This window comes from Coregonus lavaretus (assembly GCF_964263955.1).
Source record: "Coregonus lavaretus genome assembly, contig: HAP1_SCAFFOLD_743, whole genome shotgun sequence".
Taxonomy (NCBI): domain Eukaryota; kingdom Metazoa; phylum Chordata; class Actinopteri; order Salmoniformes; family Salmonidae; genus Coregonus; species Coregonus lavaretus.
Genome location: NW_028163085.1, coordinates 196,043 through 218,029, shown reverse-complemented (window position 1 = coordinate 218,029; position 21,987 = coordinate 196,043). Strand labels below are relative to the sequence as shown.

Here is a 21,987-nt window from a genome sequence, read left to right as displayed (position 1 = left end):
ATATAACTTTATTGAGTGATGCTCACTTCAGGAAATGTTTTAGTTTTTTCTGGGAGAGGTGGAGGTCTCAAAAGGCCAGTTTTGTATCCCTTCAACAGTGGTGGGATATAGGGAAAATCCAGATTCAACAATTATGTAATCAATACACGAGGAATGTCACCAAGGATATCACCAAATCAATGAAAGCCCTAGAGACTGAAATAGTGGAACTCATGACGTTGGTTGAGACCACAGGAGATCGAGGCCATACTCAGGCCCTCAAGAGGAAAAAAGCTACATTGGCAGACCTGCTGGGTATCAGAGCACAGGGGGCATTGGTGAGAATTAAGTTTCAGGGAATCTCTGAAATGGATGCCTCATCCAAATTGTTCTTTGGTTTAGAGAAAAAGAATGGACAAAGAAAAATTATTCATTGTCTCAAATCAGCTGTTGGACAGGAGCTCACTAGCCCTAGTGAAATTAGAAAGAGGGCAGTAGAGTTCTATGCTGAGCTCTTCAAGTGTGAGTACAAAGATGATAAAACAGTGACACAGCAGTTCCTTGATGGGCTCCCACAGGTGCCTGCAGAAGCTCAGATTGAGCTAGAGCAACCATTGTCTTTGCAGGAGCTATACACTGCATTAAAAGGCATGGAAAATGGAAGGGCACCAGGCATTGATGGGCTTCCCGTTGACTTTTTTAAGTCTTTTTGGGCTATGTTGGGAGAGGATTGGCTAGCAGTAGTTAATGATAGTTTAACCGGAGGGTTACTACCAATAAGCTGCAGAAGGGTTGTCCTCACCCTACTGCCCAAAAAGGGTGACCCTAGGGAGGTGAAGATCTGGAGGCCGGTGGCTCTATTGTGCACTGATTATAAGATCCTGTCCAAGGCTTTGTCCAACAGGCTGAGGGAGGTGATCGGGCAAATCATACATACGGACCAGTCCTACTGTGTTCCTTGCAGGCAGATAGGGGATAACATTTCTCTGATTCGTGATTTTTTGGACGTCTCTAGGGCTATTGGGTTGGATGCTGGTCTAATTTCAATTGATCAGGAAAAGGCATTTGACCGAGTTGAACATCAATACTTATGGCACACTTTTGAGGCGTTTGGGTTCAGCTCTGGTTTTATTGCCATGATAAAGGTGATATATGGTGACATTGAAAGTGTATTGAAAGTTAACGGTGGTTTGAGTGCTCCTTTTAAAGTGTGTAGAGGTATTAGGCAGGGATGTTCTTTGTCGGGAATGTTATATGCCATTGCTATAGAGCCACTACTAAATAGCATTAGACGTCGCATTGAAGGGGTGTACCTTTCAGAGGATATTCCTCCTATTCGTCTCTCAGCCTATGCTGATGATGTAGTTGTTTTAGTGAAAAATCAAGCGGAGGTGGATAGTTTGAGTCTAATGGTTGACCGTTTTAGGAGAATATCCTCTGCAAAGGTAAATTTGGAAAAAAGTTGTGCTTTACAGATTGGAGAATGGTATGGAGGGATCATGGCTTTGCCAGGGGGGCTGGAATGGTGTAAGGGAGGTTTTAAGTATCTTGGAGTGTACCTAGGAGATGAGGGGACAATGGAAAAAAATTGGATTGGGGTGGTTGAAATGGTGGAAGGGAGGATGAGGAGATGGCGTTGGTTGTTATCGCGTATGTCATATAGGGGGCACACTATTATAGTTAACAATGTGATTGCCTCGCACTGTGGCATCGGTTGTCAGTTTTAGAGCCACCATCTGGCCTTCTGGCTAAGATACAGGCAATTATTGTGGATTTTTTGGGGGATAAATATCACTGGGTTCCACAAAGTGTTTTGTATTTGTTAAAAGAGGAGGGGGGACAAGGTCTTGTACATCTTGTTAGTAGGGCTGCTGCTTTCCGGTTTCAGTTTATTCAAAGGTTGCTTTATGGACCGGAAAATGTGGTTTGGAGAGGGGTGGCAGGTCTTGTATTACAGCAGGTTGGGGGATTAGGTTTAAAGAAAGCGTTATTTTTGGTTGATAGTAGCCATATTTCTAGGGAGGGAGTACCTCCGTTTTACAGAGGCCTTCTGAGGGTGTGGAGCATTATGAAGGTGTCCAGACGAACGTCAGCGGAGTCAGCGCATTGGCTGTTGGAGGAACCTCTGGTGTATGGGGCAAGACTGGATTGTACAACTGCAGCTGTTCCATATTTCTCCAAGATTCTGGTGAAGGGCAAAATCATCACCTTAAAACAGTTAATGGCCATGGCTGGGACCGCCTTAATGGATGGAAGAAGGGTGGCTGAACATTTGGGGGTGAGGTCGGAAAGGATTGTCGGACAACTGCTGGGAAGCTGCAGGAAGGCTCTGTCAGCAGAAGAGTGGGGTATGCTGAATAGTCACAAGAAGAATGTACAAGATGAAAACGTCTCATTTCCAAGACTAGGGATTACACCCAATATCCCAGAGTCAGAAAGAAAGGCGCTATTACTGGATTTGAGAGGGTTGGAAGAGGTGGGTTTGGATGAGGTGAATGGGAAAGACTTATACAGGGGGTGTGTCAAGGTTTTGAATAAAGATAAATTGAAAAATAGAAAAGACACTCCATGGAGGGTAAAATTGGGCATTGATGACAAGGTAAAGCCAGCATGGAGAGCACTGTACAAGCCACCGTTACAAAAGGGTACTGGGGATATGCAATGGAGTGTTTTGCATGGCATCATTGCAGTTAATGCTTTTGTATCTGTTATTAACTCAGATGTTGGAGATGGATGCCCTTTTTGTAATATAAGAGAAACAATTTTTCATTGTTTTATGGAGTGTGAGAGGATAAAACCTCTCTTGGAAATGCTGGAGTCTTTGTTTAAAGCTGTAGGGGAGATTTTCAATAACACTGTTTTTATTTTGTGGTTTCAATATAGTAAGCATCAGAAAAGAAAATGTCAACTGTTAAATGTTATTTTGGGACAAGCTAAGATGTCCATTTTTCTGAGTAGGAAACATAAGATAGAAACGGGATATGGGCAGGATGTAAGATGTGTTTTTAAAGGATTAGTGAAAGCAATAATAAAAGTGGATTTTGAGTTCTTCTCAGCTGTAAAATATCTCCCATTGTTTGAGGAGAAGTGGGCTTACGAAAGAGCGGTTTGTTTTGTGGAGGAGGGGAAACTATTTTTTGTTGATGAAATGAGTTGAATGTATATGTTCTTTTGTATTTTTATTTTATTTTATTTTATTTAGGAATTACATTTTTTTTTCATTTCTGAAAAGGCAGTGTGCCAATATTTATGTTAACACTTGAGTATAAAATAAAGGTTTTATAAAAACTCAAAACTCAACTCTCTCTCTCTCTCTCTCTCTCTCTCTCTCTCTCTCTCTCAATTAATCAACACAACACATCCCTGCTGCTACTTGATGAGATCACTAGGTGTTGTGTTAAGGCTGCTACAATATCACTGAATTACACAGCTACTTTAGCTGTACTTTAGCTACAGCTTTTAAATGTTCTAAAACAGCATTCAACATGAGGCAGACAGCTCTTACTTTTCTCCAGTGTGTCAGCAAGCTCCTTCTGGTTCATTTTCCTCAGGACGTGCAGAGTGATCTTCAGAGCCCCCTCTCTGGCACTGCTCTCCTGCTTCTCATCTTCAGCATCCACCACTTCCTTATCCTGCTTCTGACTCTCAAAGCCTTCTGGGAGTTCTGGACTAAGAATCCTCTTGAACATCTTCAGCTCGTTCTTCACAAATGTCATTATATTCTCTTCAAGCAACTGAAATAAATCAAGTAAATAAGTTAAGGAAGAGACTAAATTAACACATTAATGAATGATTGACAGATCAACTTTACTTGAGGTAAACAAAAACAAATGTACATAACAGGACCACATACACTGAATATGGAGGCCAGGTCTGTTTGATGACTCTGGGAAGACTGACCACTGAGAATCTCTGACTCTGATCTCTCCTGTTGGTTTCTGTGGACAAAACATCAGATTACATTTCCTCATCCAGGGAGTACACTCACACACACACACACACACACACACACACACACACACACACACACACACACACACACACACACACACACACACACACACACACACACACACACACACACACACACACACACACACACACACACACACACACACACACACACACACACAGGGAGGGAATGTTGTGTTAGTTTAATATTGTTTCAGGACTATGAACATGGAAAAAAGGATTAGCCTATGGATTATGAAAACAACAAACAGAAATGGGAAAATGGGAGAGGAGAAATGACTGGAGACAGTGTTGTTTAACTCACTGACCATGACCCATGAGTTCTTCTTACCTTTGTTCAGTAGAAAAGTCTCCCTCTCTGAACTCTATAGGTTGATCCATAGACCAGTCACTCTTCATGGACACACAGCTGGGTACAGGGGAGGCTGGTCTCTCCTGCTTGATTGGGCTTCAACACAACAGTGACAAACATTACGTCTCTTATTTACTCTGAGCTCAGATGGGGAAACAAGAGTTTCATTCCAAAACGCTATATATCCATTTTCAGAAATGTTCGTAAATTAGCTTCTATTGTTTAAAGAAATGATCAAATAAATGGTTGTGTTTTTTCACTAGCTAATCATGGCATGGTGTTGTTCAATGACAGGCATGTGTTTGATTAAAATCAATCACTTAATGGCCTCATTTCAGAGAGACAAATGTTTTTTTTGCAAAATGCTATAAATCTAATTAACTCTCAGAGAAATAAGTAGTACTGCTAGGTTTTACACAGTTAAATGTAACAAATAACTACATTTTTAATAAAGAACTGTACAAATGATACACTTGTGACATCAATATTTAAATATTGTAAAATAATATTTCAATACAGTAATATGAGATATGTATGTAAAACATTTATATTTGATATTTTAGTCATTTAGCAGATGTTTTTATCCAGGGTCCGGTTTTCCAAAAGCATTATAAGGCCAAGTTAATCGTTAGAACCTTCGTAGGAGCATTGTTAAATCTCTGAGCTGTTTCCCAAAACCATCGTTATTAACGTTGCACTTGAAAACGCTCATATTCTAACACCTGCCTCAGACCACTTGTAGAACAGCCAAGTGCGTCGTTAGATGCTTTTTTGCCCTCCCGCGTCACTTTATACACAGAAGATCTCCACTAAACATAGAATCACATGGTTTATCCGTCTCTCTGTTATGCCGATAAATTCAGAACAAAGTTGACTACAAATACAAAGTTGCCAATGTCTTTGCAATTGATTCAAACAAGGGAAGTACACAAATGATGCTTCAAATGAAAACCGAGATGACTGCATTAATCAAATCAAATCAAATCAAATCAAATTTTATTGGTCACATGCGCCGAATACAACAGGTGCAGACATTACAGTGAAATGCTTACTTACAGCCCTTAACCAACAGTGCATTTATTTTAAACAAAAAAAAAAAAAAAAAAAAAAAGTGTTGAGAAAAAAAAGAGCAGAAGTAAAATAAAGTGACAGTAGGGAGGCTATGTATACAGGGGGGTACCGTTGCAGAGCCAATGTGCGGGGGCACCGGCTAGTTGAGGTAGTTGAGGTAATATGTACATGTGGGTAGAGTTAAAGTGACTATGCATAAATACTTAACAGAGTAGCAGCAGCGTAAAAAGGATGGGGTGGGGGGGCAGTGCAAATAGTCCGGGTAGCCATGATTAGCTGTTCAGGAGTCTTATGGCTTGGGGGTAGAAGCTGTTGAGAAGTCTTTCGGACCTAGACTTGGCACTCCGGTACCGCTTGCCGTGCGGTAGCAGAGAGAACAGTCTATGACTAGGGTGGCTGGAGTCTTTGACAATTTTGAGGGCCTTCCTCTGACACCGCCTGGTATAGAGGTCCTGGATGGCAGGAAGCTTTGCCCCAGTGATGTACGGGGCCGTACGCACTACCCTCTGTAGTGTCTTGCGGTCGGAGGCCAAGCAGTTGCCATACCAGGCGGTGATGCAACCAGTCAGGATGCTCTCGATGGTGCAGCTGTAGAATTTTTTGAGGATCTGAGGACCCATGCCAAATCTTTTTAGTCTCCTGAGGGGGAATAGGCTTTGTCGTGCCCTCTTCACGACTGTCTTGGTGTATTTGGACCATGATAGTTCGTTGGTGATGTGGACACCAAGGAACTTGAAGCTCTCAACCTGTTCCACTACAGCCCCGTCGATGATAATGGGGGCGTGCTCAGTCCTCTTTTTTTTCCTGTAGTCCACAATCATCTCCTTTGTCTTGGTCACGTTGAGGGAGAGGTTGTTGTCCTGGCACCACACGGCCAGATCTCTGACCTCCTCCCTATAGGCTGTCTCATCGTTGTCGGTGATCAGGCCTACCACTGTTGTGTCGTCGGCAAACTTAATGATGGTGTTGGAGTCGTGCCTGGTCATGCAGTCATGGGTGAACAGAGAGTACAGGAGGGGACTGAGCACGCACCCCTGAGGGGCCCCCGTGTTGAGGATCAGTGTGGCAGATGTGTTGTTACCTACCCTTACCACCTGGGGGCGGCCCATCAGGAAGTCCAGGATCCAGTTGCAGAGGGAGGTGTTTAGTCCCAGGATCCTTAGCTTAGTGATGAGCTTAGAGGGCACTATGGTGTTGAATGCTTAGCTGTAGTCAATGAATACCATTCTCACGTAGGTGTTCCTCTTGTCCAGGTGGGAAAGGGCAGTGTGGAGTGCAATAGAGATTGCATCATCTGTGGATCTGTTGGGGCGGTATGCAAATTGGAGTGGGTCTAGGGTTTCTGGGATAATGCTGTTGATGTGAGCCATGACCAGCCTTTCAAAGCACTTCATGGCTACAGACGTCAGTGCTACGGGTCGGTAGTCATTTAGGCAGGTTATCTTAGAGTCCTTGGGCACGGAGACTATGGTGGTCTGCTTGAAACATGTTGGTATTACAGACTCAGTCAGGGACATGTTGAAAATGTCAGTGAAGACACTTGCCAGTTGGTCAGCACATGCTCGGAGTACACGTCCTGGTAATCCGTCTGGCCCTGCGGCCTTGTGAATGTTGACCTGCTTAAAAGTCTTACTCACATCGGCTACGGAGAGCGTGATCACATAGTCATCCGGAACAGCTGGTGCTCTCATGCATGCTTCAGTGTTGCTTGCCTCGAAGCGAGCATAGAAGTGGTTTATCTCGTCTGGTAGGCTTGTGTCACTGGGCAGCTCGCGGCTGTGCTTCCCTTTGTAGTCTGTAATAGTTTTCAAGCCCTGCCACATCCGACGAGCGTCAGAGCCAGTGTAGTACGATTCAATCTTAGACCTGTATTGACTCATTGCCTGTTTGATGGTTCGTCGGAGGTCATAGCGGGATTTCTTATAAGCGTCCGGGTTAGAGTCCCGTTCCTTGAAAGCGGCAGCTCTACCCTTTAGCTCAGTGCGGATGTTTCCTGTAATCCATGGCTTCTGGTTGGGGTATGTACGTACGGTCACTGTGGGGACGACATCATCGATGCACTTATTGATGAAGCCAGTGACTGATGTGGTGTACTCCTCAATGCTGTCTGAAGAATCCCGGAACATGTTCCAGTCTGTGCTAGCAAAACAGTCCTGTAGCTTAGCATCTGCGTCATCTGACCACTTTTTTATTAACCAAGTCACTGGTGCTTCCTGCTTTAGTTTTTGCTTATAAGCAGGAATCAGGAGGATAGAGTTATGGTCAGATTTGCCAAATGGAGGGCGAGGGAGAGCTTTGTATGCGTCTCTGTGTGTGGAGTAAAGGTGGTCTAGAGTTTTTTTCCCTCTGGTTGCACATTTAACATGCTGGTAGAAATTAGGTAGAACGGATTTAAGTTTCCCTGCATTAAAGTCCCCGGCCACTAGGAGCGCTGCATCTGGATGAGCGTTTTCCTGTTGATTAATGGCCTTGTACAACTCATTCAGTGCAATCTTAATGCCAGCATTGGTTTGTGGTGGTAAATAGACAGCTATGAAAAATATAGATGAAAGCTCTCTTGGTAAATAGTGTGGTCTACAGCTTATCATAAGATACTCTACCTCAGGCGAGCAAAACCTCGAGACTTCCTTAGTATTTGGTTTTGTGCACCAGCTGTTGTTTACAAATATACACAGACCGCCACCACTTGTCTTACCAGAGTCAGCCGTTCTGTCCTGCCGATGTAGCGTATAGCCTGCTAGCTGAATGTTATCATTGTCGTCGTTCAGCCACGACTCGGTGAAACATAATATATTACCGTTTTTAATGTCCCGTTGGTAGGATAACCGTAATCTTAAATCGTCCACTTTATTTTCAAAAGATTGAACGTTGGCTAATAGGATTGATGGAAGAGGCAGTTTACTCGCTCGCCGTCGGATCCTTACAAGGCACCCCGATCTGCGTCCACAATATCTCTGTCTCTTCTTCACGCGAATGACGGGGATTTGGGCCTTGTCGGGTGTCTGTATGATATCCTTCGCGGCCGCCTCGTTGAAGAAAAAATCTTCGTCCAATACGAGGTGAGTAATCGCTGTCCTGATATCCAGAAGCTCTTTTCGGTTATAAGAGACGATGGCAGAAACATTATGTACAAAATAAATTACAAATAACGCGGAAAAACACACATAATAGTACAATTGGTTAGAGGGCTGTAAAACGGCAGCCATCTTCTCCGGCGCTGTTTCATCTGTTACAATATAAACAGTAGGCTATAGTCCTATTTCAATCATATTGAAATATATTCAATGTTCAATATATTTTGTTTTATTTTACTACTTGTAGGCTACTGTCTGTAATCTGTCTCAATATATTTCATGATGTGTAGCCTAACATGTGAACAATGATGTGCCGAATCTGTGATTTAGAATAAGCCGCCTCAATATTTGCAGCCGTAGGTGGTAATATCTCTCTAGAAGCTGATCCGTTGTCAGTATTGTGAAATAATTATAATGTTAAGGAATGATTTTAATGGAGAAAACTGATCAGAGAGCAGCACTCCCCTTCTTTCGATCCTATCAGTATCGATACATGCTCCACCGGACGTGATACCTTGTCATGCTGCTGATCCAGTTTCTACTGGTCTGCCTGCGGATCTGGAACTCTGACCTGTTCACCGGACGTGCGACCTTGTCCCGAACCTGCTGTTTCGACCCTCTCTCTCTCTCTCTCCCTCTCCTTCTCTCTCCCTACCACACCTGCTGTCTTGACCTCTGGATGCTCGGCTATGAAAAGCCAAATGACATTTACTCCTGAGGTGCTGACGTGTTGCACCCTCTATAACCACAGTGATTATTATTTGACCCTGCTGGTCATCTACGAACATTTGAAAATGTTGAAGAACTAAATGTTTTACTCAGCACTGTTGGTTAAGGGCTCGTAAGTAAGCATTTCACAGTAAGGTCTACACCTGTTGTATTAGGAGCATGTGACAAATCTCATTTGGATTGATTGATTTGTTGATGATTTATAAATGTTCTGTCTTTAGTAGTTGAACACATTATTACTTCAACCTCGTGAAAGTGACAAACTGACACGTTTTCATGTTAGTCAAAAACAACTTTATATGGAAGGAGTGCCTTTGATTTGACGGCCTGCACATGCGCAGTTCGGCGTGAGACAACCGTTCGGCGTGAGACAACTGCTCGACCTGATGACATGTTTTTACACATGACTTTCAAATTAAATGAAATTAAATTGTATGTCACATGTGCCGAATACAACAGTGGTACACTTTACCGTGAAATGCTTACTTACGAGCACTTTCCCAACAATTTAGTTAAAAAGTAACAAAAATTAGCTAAATAAAAAAAGGAAATAGTAACATAATAAAATAATAATAATGAGGCTATAAGGAGTACCGAGTCAATGTGCAGGGGTACCAGGAAGTTGAGGTAATAACTAGACTATATACAAGGAGTACCAGTACTGAGTCAATGTGCAGGGTACCAGGTAGTTGAGGTAATATGTACATGTAGGTAGGGGTAAAAGTGACTAGGCAATCAGGATAGAGATTACATCTCCTCATCCAGGGAGTGCACACACACACACACACACACACACGCACACACGCACACACACACACACACACACACACACACACACAGGGAGGGAATGTTGTGTTAGTTTAATATGGTTTCAGGACTATGAAAATGGAAAAAAGGATTAGCCTATGGATTATGAAAACAACAAAAATAAATGGGAAAATGGGAGAGGAGAAATGACTAGAGACAGTGTTGTTTAACTCACTGACCATGACCCATGAGTTCTTCTTACCTTTGTTCACTAGAAAAGTCTCCCTCTCTGAACTTTAGAGGTTGAATCATAGACCAGTCACTCTTCATGGACACACAGCTGGGTACAGGGGAGGCTGGTCTCTCCTGCTTGATTGGGCTTCAACACAACAGAGACAAACATTACATCTCTCATCTACTCTGAGCTCAGATGGGGAAACATAACAAGAGTTTCATTCTAAAACGCTATATATCCATTTTCAGAAATGTTCGTAAATTAGCTTCTATTCTATTCTATTCTACTGCTGATGTAGAAAATGTATTCTGGGAATGCATATGAAGCAGACCAGGCCAGGGTTTGGGGTTTGAGATGTCAATGAGAGATAAAAATGACTTCCTTAGTTGTTCATTTAGAAAATATTCTGTCTTAAGTAGTTTAACAAACTGACACATTTTCATGTTAGTCAAAAACAACTTTATATCGAAGGAGTGCCTTTGATTTGACGACCTGCACATGTGCAGTTCAGCACAAGACGACCATTAGACCCAATCAATTAACATTAATTGAGTCACCTCTGGTCGAGAAAAATGTATTTTCCTAGTACATTCATTGTCAGATTCATCAACCAGCAGCGAGCACTCCGCCTTCTCGAACAAGTAGCCAACTCAGCCCCGATAAAAAGCTTGTGCCGTCAGCGGGAGCGAGTACTCTGCCTTCTAGCGCAAGCGAGGGGAATGTTGAGGTACATTTGCATGATGTAATTTATTGGCGGGCTGGAAGATGCACTCTTGTCTTATCTATTCCGAGGTTATTTACTCCCAACACATGCTATAGTCACTATTTAATTGCTCTTCCAAAAGCATCACAGGCCTAATACGAGATATATAGCTAACTAAAGTAATGAGTCACCGTTTTAGAAAATCATGGGATATATAGTCTTTGGTTGCATGCTATTTTATGTCAATCATATTGCTGCTTGTAGCCTATAACTGATGCTTCGTGGTCTTATGCTTCCATCTATTGGAAATATTTAGCAATTAAAAGTGATTAATTCAAGTACAGACATTGGTGAGGCAGCTGAGAATAAAGTGTATTTTTCTTGTTAATTCCTTAGATCGGTCTCAAACCTGCCCCACCTATCCCACGCCATTTTCTGGACTTTCACATAGAGGTGACTAGGTCACCCAGTTCAAACCACATTTGAAAAATAAAATAAATGTGTCTTGTTTATCAAGCGTTCTGCCTTGCAATAATAAATATCATAAAATAACTAATAACAACAAAAAAAGCAAAATGCGTAAACAGGTTTTGATTAACAAAATAATCAAAATGCTATTTAATACTATAATTGTATTTACTAACATAATAATATTATTACTAAAATAGTTTCTAAAAGTGTTCTAGGCTACCCTACCCTTAAGGCTGAAATAGGTAATACGTAGGGTAAGAGTTTCTGTATAGCACTTTGTGACATCTGCTTGTGTAAAAGGGGCTTTATAAATACATTTGATTGATTGTTAGGTTTAGGGTTTTTATGGCAAAAAACAGTATTGGTTTATAGCTCTCTTGCGCCTCCCTGTGGCTGTCTGTGCTTACTACATCACTCATTCATGACACTTGCTAGGCTCATAATCTGAGGTAGCAACTGCATCCGATCTACAAATCCATTAGCTAGACCACCCGATTAGACAACAATCACCCCATTAGATCCATTTGGTTTGCAACTCTGTGAACCTGTGCAGCATTCACTCAAATTTGATGCCTACTAATAAAGATTTCGATGCATATCAAATTACCCAGAGGCCATTTAGAAACAACAAATCAAAGAAAATGTGTTATTTCTTAATTTAAAAAAGTATACTGGCTGTTTAAATCGGCCACCTCTTGAAAAAGAGGACAGGGACATGCGTTTTGTTTAGGTTGTACACCTTTTTCTGAAAACATGGTTAACCATGACCAGAAACTGTTTAACATTTCATGGCTTTTCGCCAGCCATCACTAGCGCTATGGGTTACCACAAGGTGAACTGTGAGCCATAAGTAGGCGTAACCGTGTTAATAATATATTACCTGAGGTAAACCTACAGGGTTAACGCTCACCAACTAGCCGTAACCTTGTTAATAATAAGTTACCTGAGGTAAACCTACAGGGTTAGCGCTCACCAAGTAGCCGTAACCGTGTTAATAATAAGTTACATGAGGTAAACCTACAGGGTTAACGCAGGCAGGTCTCATTGATAACAATAGTGAAGCTGGCATTGTGACGCAGAACAATGGACTGGGAATAGAACGTTCTGGAGGCGAGTCGGTGTCACGGAGCTCAATAGAACTAATAGGAGCTGGTAGGGTGAAAAATGCCCAAACATAAGGCCTGTTGTTTCACGATTACTTCATAACCAGGGACAGAAGGTAATATTATGAAACTGGACTCCATGGCGGATGCAATGAACTAATTTTATCAGAAATAAACGTAAAAAATGTCACTTGAGGCGCCACAAAAATAATATTCAAAAGTTCAGTCCTTGGACACAGAGGGGTTAAACACTAAAGTTACCGTCCATCTAGTGAAGAGAGGAGAACCGGACAGAGGGATGGTAGGCAGCCAGTATCCGTCAACGAGAGAGGGAGAAGCCCTCCACGGTATTTAACAGGTGGAAGATACAACCCGGGAGCTCCATCGGTCCACAAGAAATGCAGGCAGCCGGTGATGATGTAGTGGTAGATAGGATAACTAGGATGCTGCTGGTAGAGTAGCTAGCTTAGCTAGCTGTACCGACTAGCTTGGCTAGCTAGCAGGTTGTCCGTCTGTCCCTCGAGGATGATGACGAATCCGGTGAACCACAAGATGAAACAAGGATAGCGAGTGAAAAGGATCTGGCTACACTCATACTGTCACTGACCATTACGCAAAAAAAGCTAATTGAACAATAAACTACGGCGTCTCAACACTGTAACGAACTCCGTCGTTGTTCCCCAATATCACCTCAGCCCACTCTGCGCGCCAAACCGTACATGGACGCGGACAGTTCCAGAACGCGGACATGAGCAGTGCCACGCAATAAACTAAACCCAGTCTTTACAGTGGCTTACATTAGTAATATTCATGTATTTATTTTTTATATGTAAAACAAACATTCAAAGTTTTTTATAACAATATTTTGAGGTCTGGGCCCAAAGTATCTCAGAGTAGAAAATTGGTCGTATAAGTGCTGAGAATAAAGACTTCTACTCTTATGGGTATAAATTAAAGCTATACATGAAGCCTCTAGTCCCACCTAGTCGGCAGATATTTAGGACACCTCATGAGCTGTCCTAACCAGTTAAGAGTTATTAAGTGTCTTGATAATACTATAGAATAATGCAGCGAGTCAGTGGTTCCTGCGCCACATGTAATTGCTTTGGAGTAGTTAAAATAATGTTTCTATATATCTATATGATCAATCCATAATAATATAGATCTACATGCAACAGTTTCTCTTCAGCTTTTGACAATGATTTCTGTATTATAATTATGAATAATAAGTGTTGGTGATTCAATATCCTAGTTAATCATTCCATGACTTTTAAAACCCTATCTATCTACAGTGAGGGAAAAAAGTATTTGCTCCCCTGCTGATTTTGTACGTTAGCCCACTGACAAAGAAACTATCAGTCTATAATTTTAAGGCTAGGTTTATTTGAACAGTGAGAGACAGAATAACAACAACAAAAATCCAGAAAAACGCATGTCAAAAATGTTATAAATTGATTTGCATTTTAATGAGGGAAATAAGTATTTGACCCCCTCTCAATCAGAAAGATTTCTGGCTCCCAGGTGTCTTTTATACAGGTAACAAACTGAGATTAGGAGCACTCCCTTTAAGAGTGTGCTCCTAATCTCAGCTTGTTACCTGTATAAAAGACACCTGTCCACCGAAGCAATCAATCAATCAGATTCCAAACTCTCCACCATGGCCAAGACCAAAGAGCTCTCCAAGGATGTCAGGGAGAACATTGTAGACCTACACAAGGCTGGAATGGGCTACAAGACCATCGCCAAGCAGCTTGGTGAGAAGGTGATGACAGTTGGTGCGATTATTCGCAAATGGAAGAAACACAAAATAACTGTCAATCTCCCTTGGCCTGGGGCTCCATGCAAGATCTCACCTCGTGGAGTTGCAATGATCATGAGAACGGTGAGGAATCAGCCCAGAACTACACGGGAGGATCTTGTCAATGATCTCAAGGCAGCTGAGACCATAGTGACCAAGAAAACAATAGGTAACACACTACGCCGTGAAGGACTGAAATCCTGCAGCGCCCGCAAGGTCCCCCTGCTCAAGAAAGCACATATACAGGCCCGTCTGAAGTTTGCCAATGAACATCTGAATGATTCAGAGGAGAACTGGGTGAAAGTGTTGTGGTCAGATGAGACCAAAATCGAGCTCTTTGGCATCAACTCAACTCGGCGTGTTTGGAGGAGGAGGAATGCTGCCTATGACCCCAAGAACACCATCCCCACCGTCAAACATGGAGGTGGAAACATTATGCTTTGGGGGTGTTTTTCTGCTAAGGGGACAGGACAACTTCACCGCATCAAAGGGACGATGGACGGGGCCATGTACCGTCAAATCTTGGGTGAGAACCTCCTTCCCTCAGCCAGGGCATTGATAATGGGTCGTGGATGGGTATTCCAGCATGACAATGACCCAAAACACACGGCCAAGGCAACAAATGAGTGGCTCAAGAAGAAGCACATTATGGTCCTGGAGTGGCCTAGCCAGTCTCCAGACCTTAATCCCATAGAAAATCTGTGGAGGGAGCTGAAGGTTCGAGTTGTCAAACATCAGGCTCGAAACCTTAATGACTCGGAGAAGATCTGCAAAGAGGAGTGGGAAAAAATCCCTCCTGAGATGTGTGCAAACCTGGTGGCCAACTACAAGAAACGTCTGACCTCTGTGATTGCCAACAAGGGTTTTGCCACCAAGTACTAAGTCATGTTTTGCAGAGGGGTCAAATACTTATTTCCCTCATTAAAATGCAAATCAATTTATAAGATTTTCGACATGCGTTTTTCTGGATATTTTTGTTGTTATTCTGTCTCTCACTGTTCAAATAAACCTACCATTAAATTTATAGACTGATCATGTCTTTGTCAGTGGGCAAACTTACAAAATCAGCAGGGGATCAAATACTTTTTTCCCTCACTGTATGTTTTGCTCAGTCTGGCAAATGAGTTGGAGCTGTGGCAGGTGTTGGACCTGTGGCCGAAAAGTGTCCAGTTTGAATCCCGGGCCAGGCGCTGGAAAGAAGGGGCGTAATTGATCTGACCCCTGGAGGGCTGTTGTGTTCACGTCCTCAAAACATTCACCTTTCGTTGGGCCCTTGAGCAAGGCCCTTAACCCCACAACATGCTCTCCATCCAGGGGCCCTGCACTGCAGCTTGAACCTGTGCTGGTCTCAACTGTATGTGTGAGGTCTGCTGTTTGGAGGGGTTAAGGACGGAGCATACGTGGGCCATCGTTCAAACAAAGAGATGCCTCCCTGGCCACCAGTGTGTTTGCATATAACGAAGATCAATTCTACCCCCCATACAATACTTTTATACACAGTAATTACTTTTTTATATATATAATAATAATAATAATAATAATAATAATAATAATAATAATAATAATAATAATAATTAATTATACACATTACATTTTGAATAGATAGTACTCAGACATCTATAGTGTTTACAGTAATGACTATTACCGAACCTGATCTTTTTTAATCCCACCCCTCTGCTACTCTCAGCCCCGCCCACCTATCTCAGTAGAACATCCTCTTTTGATTTCCACCTGCCATATTTTATCAAATGTGCTGTGATGTCTTACATGCATTTTTAACCTTTCTAGTCTCATAGTATCCACAGACTAAATTAAAGGTCAATATTTTTCATAAGAGTATTATTCTATTTTTGATTGACTGACTATGGCTTTCCAAATCCCCAGCAGTTCTGATCAAAGAACCCTATAAAAGGTTTCTATATAGAACTTTTGGTGGTTCCATATATTAAGCAGGTGATAGAACCCTTTTTGGTTTAAACAGGACTGAAGAGTGTGTTAATTTGACGGTAATATTGTCAAAATTCCGCTTGTAACAACGATCAGAATTAGTAAAAACAATACGATTCTGCATGACAACATATTAGACAATAACTAAGAGTAGGATAAATGATTTTGTCATGCAAAACTTCTATAGATGTGTGTGTGTATGATGGTAAAGATGTGTGTGTGTGTGTGTGTGTGTGTGTGTGTGTGTGTGTGTGTGTGTGTGTGTGTGTGTGTGTGTGTGTGTGTGTGTGTGTGTGTGTGTGTGTGTGTGTGTGTGTGTCTATGTGTGTGTGTGTGTGTGTGTGCTGGTGAGACATCCACATATCACAGTCAAATATACAGGATACAAACATTTCATTCCAGCTATATAGCGTTTTGCAAAACAAAAATTCATACACAAAAATCTATTAATTAAAATCTTAGAACAACAGTATTTGACAGACACATGAAGGTACCCATAAGCAATCATTTCTGATGCAAAATAACAAACGTGAAAAAATTGTGGATATAACGTTTTAGAAATGAACTTTATACATTCTTAAACAACATTGTCATCTCACCTCTTAGCTTTGGTGTCATGTCCCCCAGAGAGACTCATTTTAGAGGCAGGGACCCCCTCCTCTCTCTCCCCAGAGAGACTCATTTTAGAGGCAGGGATCCCCTCCTCTCTCTCTCCAGAGAGACTCATTTTAGACCACTGACCCCTAAACAGAGATGCAGCATGTTGGTTGTGGTTAACACAGTGACAACTAATTATTGAAGGTCAATTGTTCTATTTTATTCATTATCTCTTAGAAATAAAACATTTACTAACAGATACGTCCGAACAGTCAGGATTTAATGCAATCACATGAACATGTAGTCATGACTGATATTTCTCACCTTTTCTCCATGTAGTGAAGCTAATAATAATAATAATAATAATAATAATAATAATAATAATAATAATCATAATAATCATAATAATCATAATAATCATAATAATAATATTAATAATATTAATAATAATACAATAATAATGATGGATCCAGTTCCAACATATCTCTAACTTTGAAGTATACAGTTTGGTCCCAAATTATTGACTCCCTTGATAAAGTTGAGTAAAAATGACTGTATAAAATAAATCATTCAAATACTGAGCTATATTGTATGCTTAAAACAATGGTACATTAAATTATTTTATACTAATACGTTTGCTCAGAGAAAGAGATTTTGTTTAACAAGTAATACTTTTTTTCTCAAAAAGGTAGGGGTCAAAATTGACCCCCCCTTTCAATACCTCCCTTGCGAGGATAACGGCACTGAGCCTTTTTCTAAAATGTTTTATGAGTTGGAGAACACATTAGGAGTGATCTTAGACCATTCCTCAATTTAGAATCCTTCCAAATGGTCAACTACAGGAAGGTAAAGGTACAACTAAACACACAATAAAGAAACAAATCTCCCTAATTGACAGGAGGCTTGAATCTTAGTAATTTACCCACCGGCCTCTTACTGCTATCCCAATGTATACATTCTACCAACATCATACATAAATAATCCCTGGTAGGATCCTTACTACTATCCCAATTTATACATTCTACCAACATCATACATAAATAATCCCTGGTAGGATCCTTACTGCTATCCCAATGTATACATTCTACCAACATCATACATAAATAATCCCTGATAGGATCCTTACTACTATCCCAATTTATACATTCTACCAACATCATACATAAATAATCCCTGGTAGGATCCTTACTACTATCCCAATGTATACATTCTACCAACATCATACATAAATAATCCCTGGTAGGATCCTTACTACTATTCCAATTTATACATTCTACCAACATCATACATAAATAATCCCTGGTAGGATCCTTACCTTGCAGCCTGAATTCAAAAACAGAACATGTCAAATCATCGATATTTTCCTTTGTGCTGAGAAAGAAACCTTGGGAAAAGTTTATTCACCTCCCCAATGTCAACTGACTTTGTGTAATTTTTGTTACTGATTAATTTAACATCTGCTAAAGTCTAGTGACATTGACCCCATGTCAGAATAATCAGAAAACCAGTTGAACCTGTTTAGGAGAAAAGCCATGGGTTTCCAACATGGCTGTGTAGCTACTGCTAGAGGTCTCATGGATGGAATGGCATTTATATTTTTAATCATTTCATCATTAATAAACGGTTTTGTTATATTTCATTCTGGCATGTAGATAAAGTGTAATATTGGGATGTAGACTCAAAATGTAATACATTTCTACTCTATATCTGACATGGTACAGGTGTCTTCTTTTTTAAAGCCCATAACCATGTGTGTGAGGTGTGTACTTTTGTTTCAAAGTAGATTTGTTTAAGAATACCAAGAAACACTGTGTGACCCTGATTTAGGCCACTGCAGGACAAGGTTAATCATTAAAAACAATACCGTATGAACAACTTGCAGTGTCCAGGACCAGTGATTCAAGTCTGAGGTTCCATCCCAAATGACACCCTATTCCCTCCATAGTGCACTACTTTAGACCAGGACCAATAGGGCTGTAGTAGTGCACTATATAGGGTGCCATTTGAGGAGGCAGACTGAGTGTTATCCAGTCTTCTCTCTCTCTCTCTCTCTGCCTGTGATGTCACAATGACGCAGTCAAGATTCATTCCAAAATACACCTGAACACCACAGCACATCCTCTCATGGCAGACTCTATAGACTCCTGAACACCACAGCACATCCTCTCATGACAGACTCAATAGACTCCTGAACACCACAGCACATCCTCTCATGGCAGACTCAATAGACTCCTGAACACCACAGCACATCCTCTCATGGCAGACTCTATAGACTCCTGAACACCACAGCACATCCTCTCATGACAGACTCAATAGAGTCCTGAACACCACAGCACATCCTCTCATGGCAGACTCAATAGACTCCTGAACACCACAGCACATCCTCTCATGGCAGACTCAATAGACTCCTGAACACCACAGCACATCCTCTCATGGCAGACTCAATAGACTCCTGAACATCACAGCACATCCTCTCATGACAGACTCAATAGACTCCTGAACACCACAGCACATCCTCTCATGGCAGACTCAATAGACTCCTGAACATCACAGCACATCCTCTCATGACAGACTCAATAGACTCCTGAACACCACAGCACATCCTCTCATGGCAGACTCAATAGACTCCTGAACACCACAGCACATCCTCTCATGGCAGACTCAATAGACTCCTGAACACCACAGCACATCCTCTCATAACAGACTCAATAGACTCCTGAACACCACAGCACATCCTCTCATGGCAGACTCAATAGACTCCTGAACACCACAGCACATCCTCTCATGGCAGACTCAATAGACTCCTGAACACCACAGCACATCCTCTCATGGCAGACTCAATAGACTCCTGAACACCACAGCACATCCTCTCATGACAGACTCAATAGACTCCTGAAAGACACAGGACATCCTCTCATGGCAGACTCAATAGACTCCTGAACACCACAGCACATCCTCTCATGGCAGACTCAATAGACTCCTGAACACCACAGCACATCCTCTCATGGCAGACTCTATAGACTCCTGAACACCACAGCACATCCTCTCATGGCAGACTCAATAGACTCCTGAACACCACAGCACATCCTCTCATGGCAGACTCAATAGACTCCTGAACACCACAGCACATCCTCTCATGGCAGACTCAATAGACTCCTGAACACCACAGCACATCCTCTCATAACAGACTCAATAGACTCCTGAACACCACAGCACATCCTCTCATGGCAGACTCAATAGACTCCTGAACACCACAGCACATCCTCTCATGGCAGACTCAATAGACTCCTGAACACCACAGCACATCCTCTCATGACAGACTCAATAGACTCCTGAACACCACAGCACATGCTCTCATGGCAGACTCAATAGACTCCTGAACACCACAGCACATCCTCTCATGACAGACTCAATAGACTCCTGAACACCACAGCACATGCTCTCATGGCAGACTCAATAGACTCCTGAACACCACAGCACATCCTCTCATGGCAGACTCAATAGACTCCTGAACACCACAGCACATCCTCTCATGGCAGACTCAACAGACTCCTGAAAGACACAGGACATCCTGGTTTCTACTGGGTTCGTTTAGTTACCATGAACGTAAGAATGACAAACTAACAAAACGGTGTATTAGTCGCCCTCTAGTGGTAGGTGGTGATAATGTCTCCGGTCTCTATCTCTCTCTCTTCGCTCCTCTCTGTCTCCCCCTCTACAGTCTCCACACTCCACTCTCTTTCACAAACATAGACTCTGACCTGTCCAATGAGACAAACTGATTAAAGAATCCCACAGTACCCAAACACTCTCCCCCTCTCTCTCTCTCTACCTCTCCCTCCCTCCCTCCCTCCCTCTACCTCTCTCTCTCTCTCTCTCTCTCTCTCTCTCTCTCTCTCGCTCTCTCTCTCTCTCTCTCTCTCTCTCTCTCTCTCTCTCTCTCTCTCTCTCTCTCTCTCTCTCTCTCTCTCTCTCTCTCTGTCTCTCTCTCTCTCCCTCCCTCCCTCTCTCCCTTCCTTCCAGGCTGTTAGGTTAATGGACTATGGAAACCTACTGAGAATCTGCCATACAGAGAGAGCTACAAATTAACATGACTAAACTATTTTAGTAAAAGGAAATTGCATTAAACCATGTTAAACACATTTCCATGTATGTTGTTCTTTCTCTCTCTCTGTTTGCAGGACTAGAAATGGGGTTTAAATCAGGTCAATACAGCCAGAGAATGAATGATATATCCTCAAACCGTAGACTCATGTCCGTCCACATGCTGGCTCAAACCTAACCCTAACCCTAACCCTAACCCAACCCTGTCCCTAACCCTAACCCTAACCCTAAACCTAACCCAAACCTGTCCCTAACCCTGTCCCAAACCTGCTGTACCTCATTATAGATCCATCTGTGGTTGGTTCAGCTAGATATGTATTCTGTACCTCATTATAGATCCATCTGTGGTTGGTTCAGCTAGATATGTATTCTGTACCTCATTATAGATCCATCTGTGGTTGGTTCAGCTAGATATGTATTCTGTACCTCATTATAGATCCATCTGTGGTTGGTTTAACTAGATAGGTATGCTGTACCTCATTATAGATCTGTGTTACAGCCCACCCTTGTGGTCAAGATCAGTACTGCATATGTGTCAATCAGGCCAGTTTGGAGTGAACGAATGAATTATTATTTCAAGGGTTTTTATTTATCTAAAAAAATATATATATATATTTTTTGGCAGCAAAATGGTCTTTTTACAGAAAGCAAACACATACAAGACACACGTAACTAGTATTGTTAAAATCATTTAATAACACAACACTAACAACCAGGCTATACAGTAGAAGAACAGCAGAGACAAAACACCATTTTCATTTCAGAATCCTAGTAGACAATACAGTAGTTGCTATTTGGTGTATCACAAAGATTTAAAACAGTAATGCTCATTCGTTCATTAACACAATTATAATGTGTTGGATCCTAAACATATCCCCATTTTCCTTCATCAAGAAAACTGTTGTTGTTTATGAATTAACTTTGTCTGAAGGAGTTGACTAGCCTGATGGCCAGTCTGTTCTTGCTTTCTTGACAACTCTTTATGGAATTGTCATGTTTGGCTTGACAATGACAAGCTAGGAGTTGACACTACTCTATAGTAAAGCAAAATAAACATTTAAAAGGTTTTTAAAATGTTGGCTTTTTCCCTAAACGCTGATTTCAC

General features: G+C 41.7%; 1 protein-coding gene across 1 annotated transcript in view; it reads right to left on the bottom strand.

Moving 5' to 3' along the window:
* Positions 1 to 21,987, bottom strand: part of LOC311118502 (NACHT, LRR and PYD domains-containing protein 3-like) — a 216,042-nt gene that overhangs the window by 6,183 nt on the left and 187,872 nt on the right. Inside the window, exons 2-6 of the mRNA XM_084193294.1 lie at positions 16,781 to 16,924; positions 10,187 to 10,303; positions 4,283 to 4,399; positions 3,833 to 3,917; positions 3,485 to 3,713 (exon numbers count right to left, since the gene is read on the bottom strand). Coding sequence (XP_084049420.1) covers positions 3,485 to 3,713; positions 3,833 to 3,917; positions 4,283 to 4,399; positions 10,187 to 10,303; positions 16,781 to 16,924 — 692 coding nt within the window. The remainder of the gene's footprint in view (positions 1 to 3,484; positions 3,714 to 3,832; positions 3,918 to 4,282; positions 4,400 to 10,186; positions 10,304 to 16,780; positions 16,925 to 21,987) is intronic.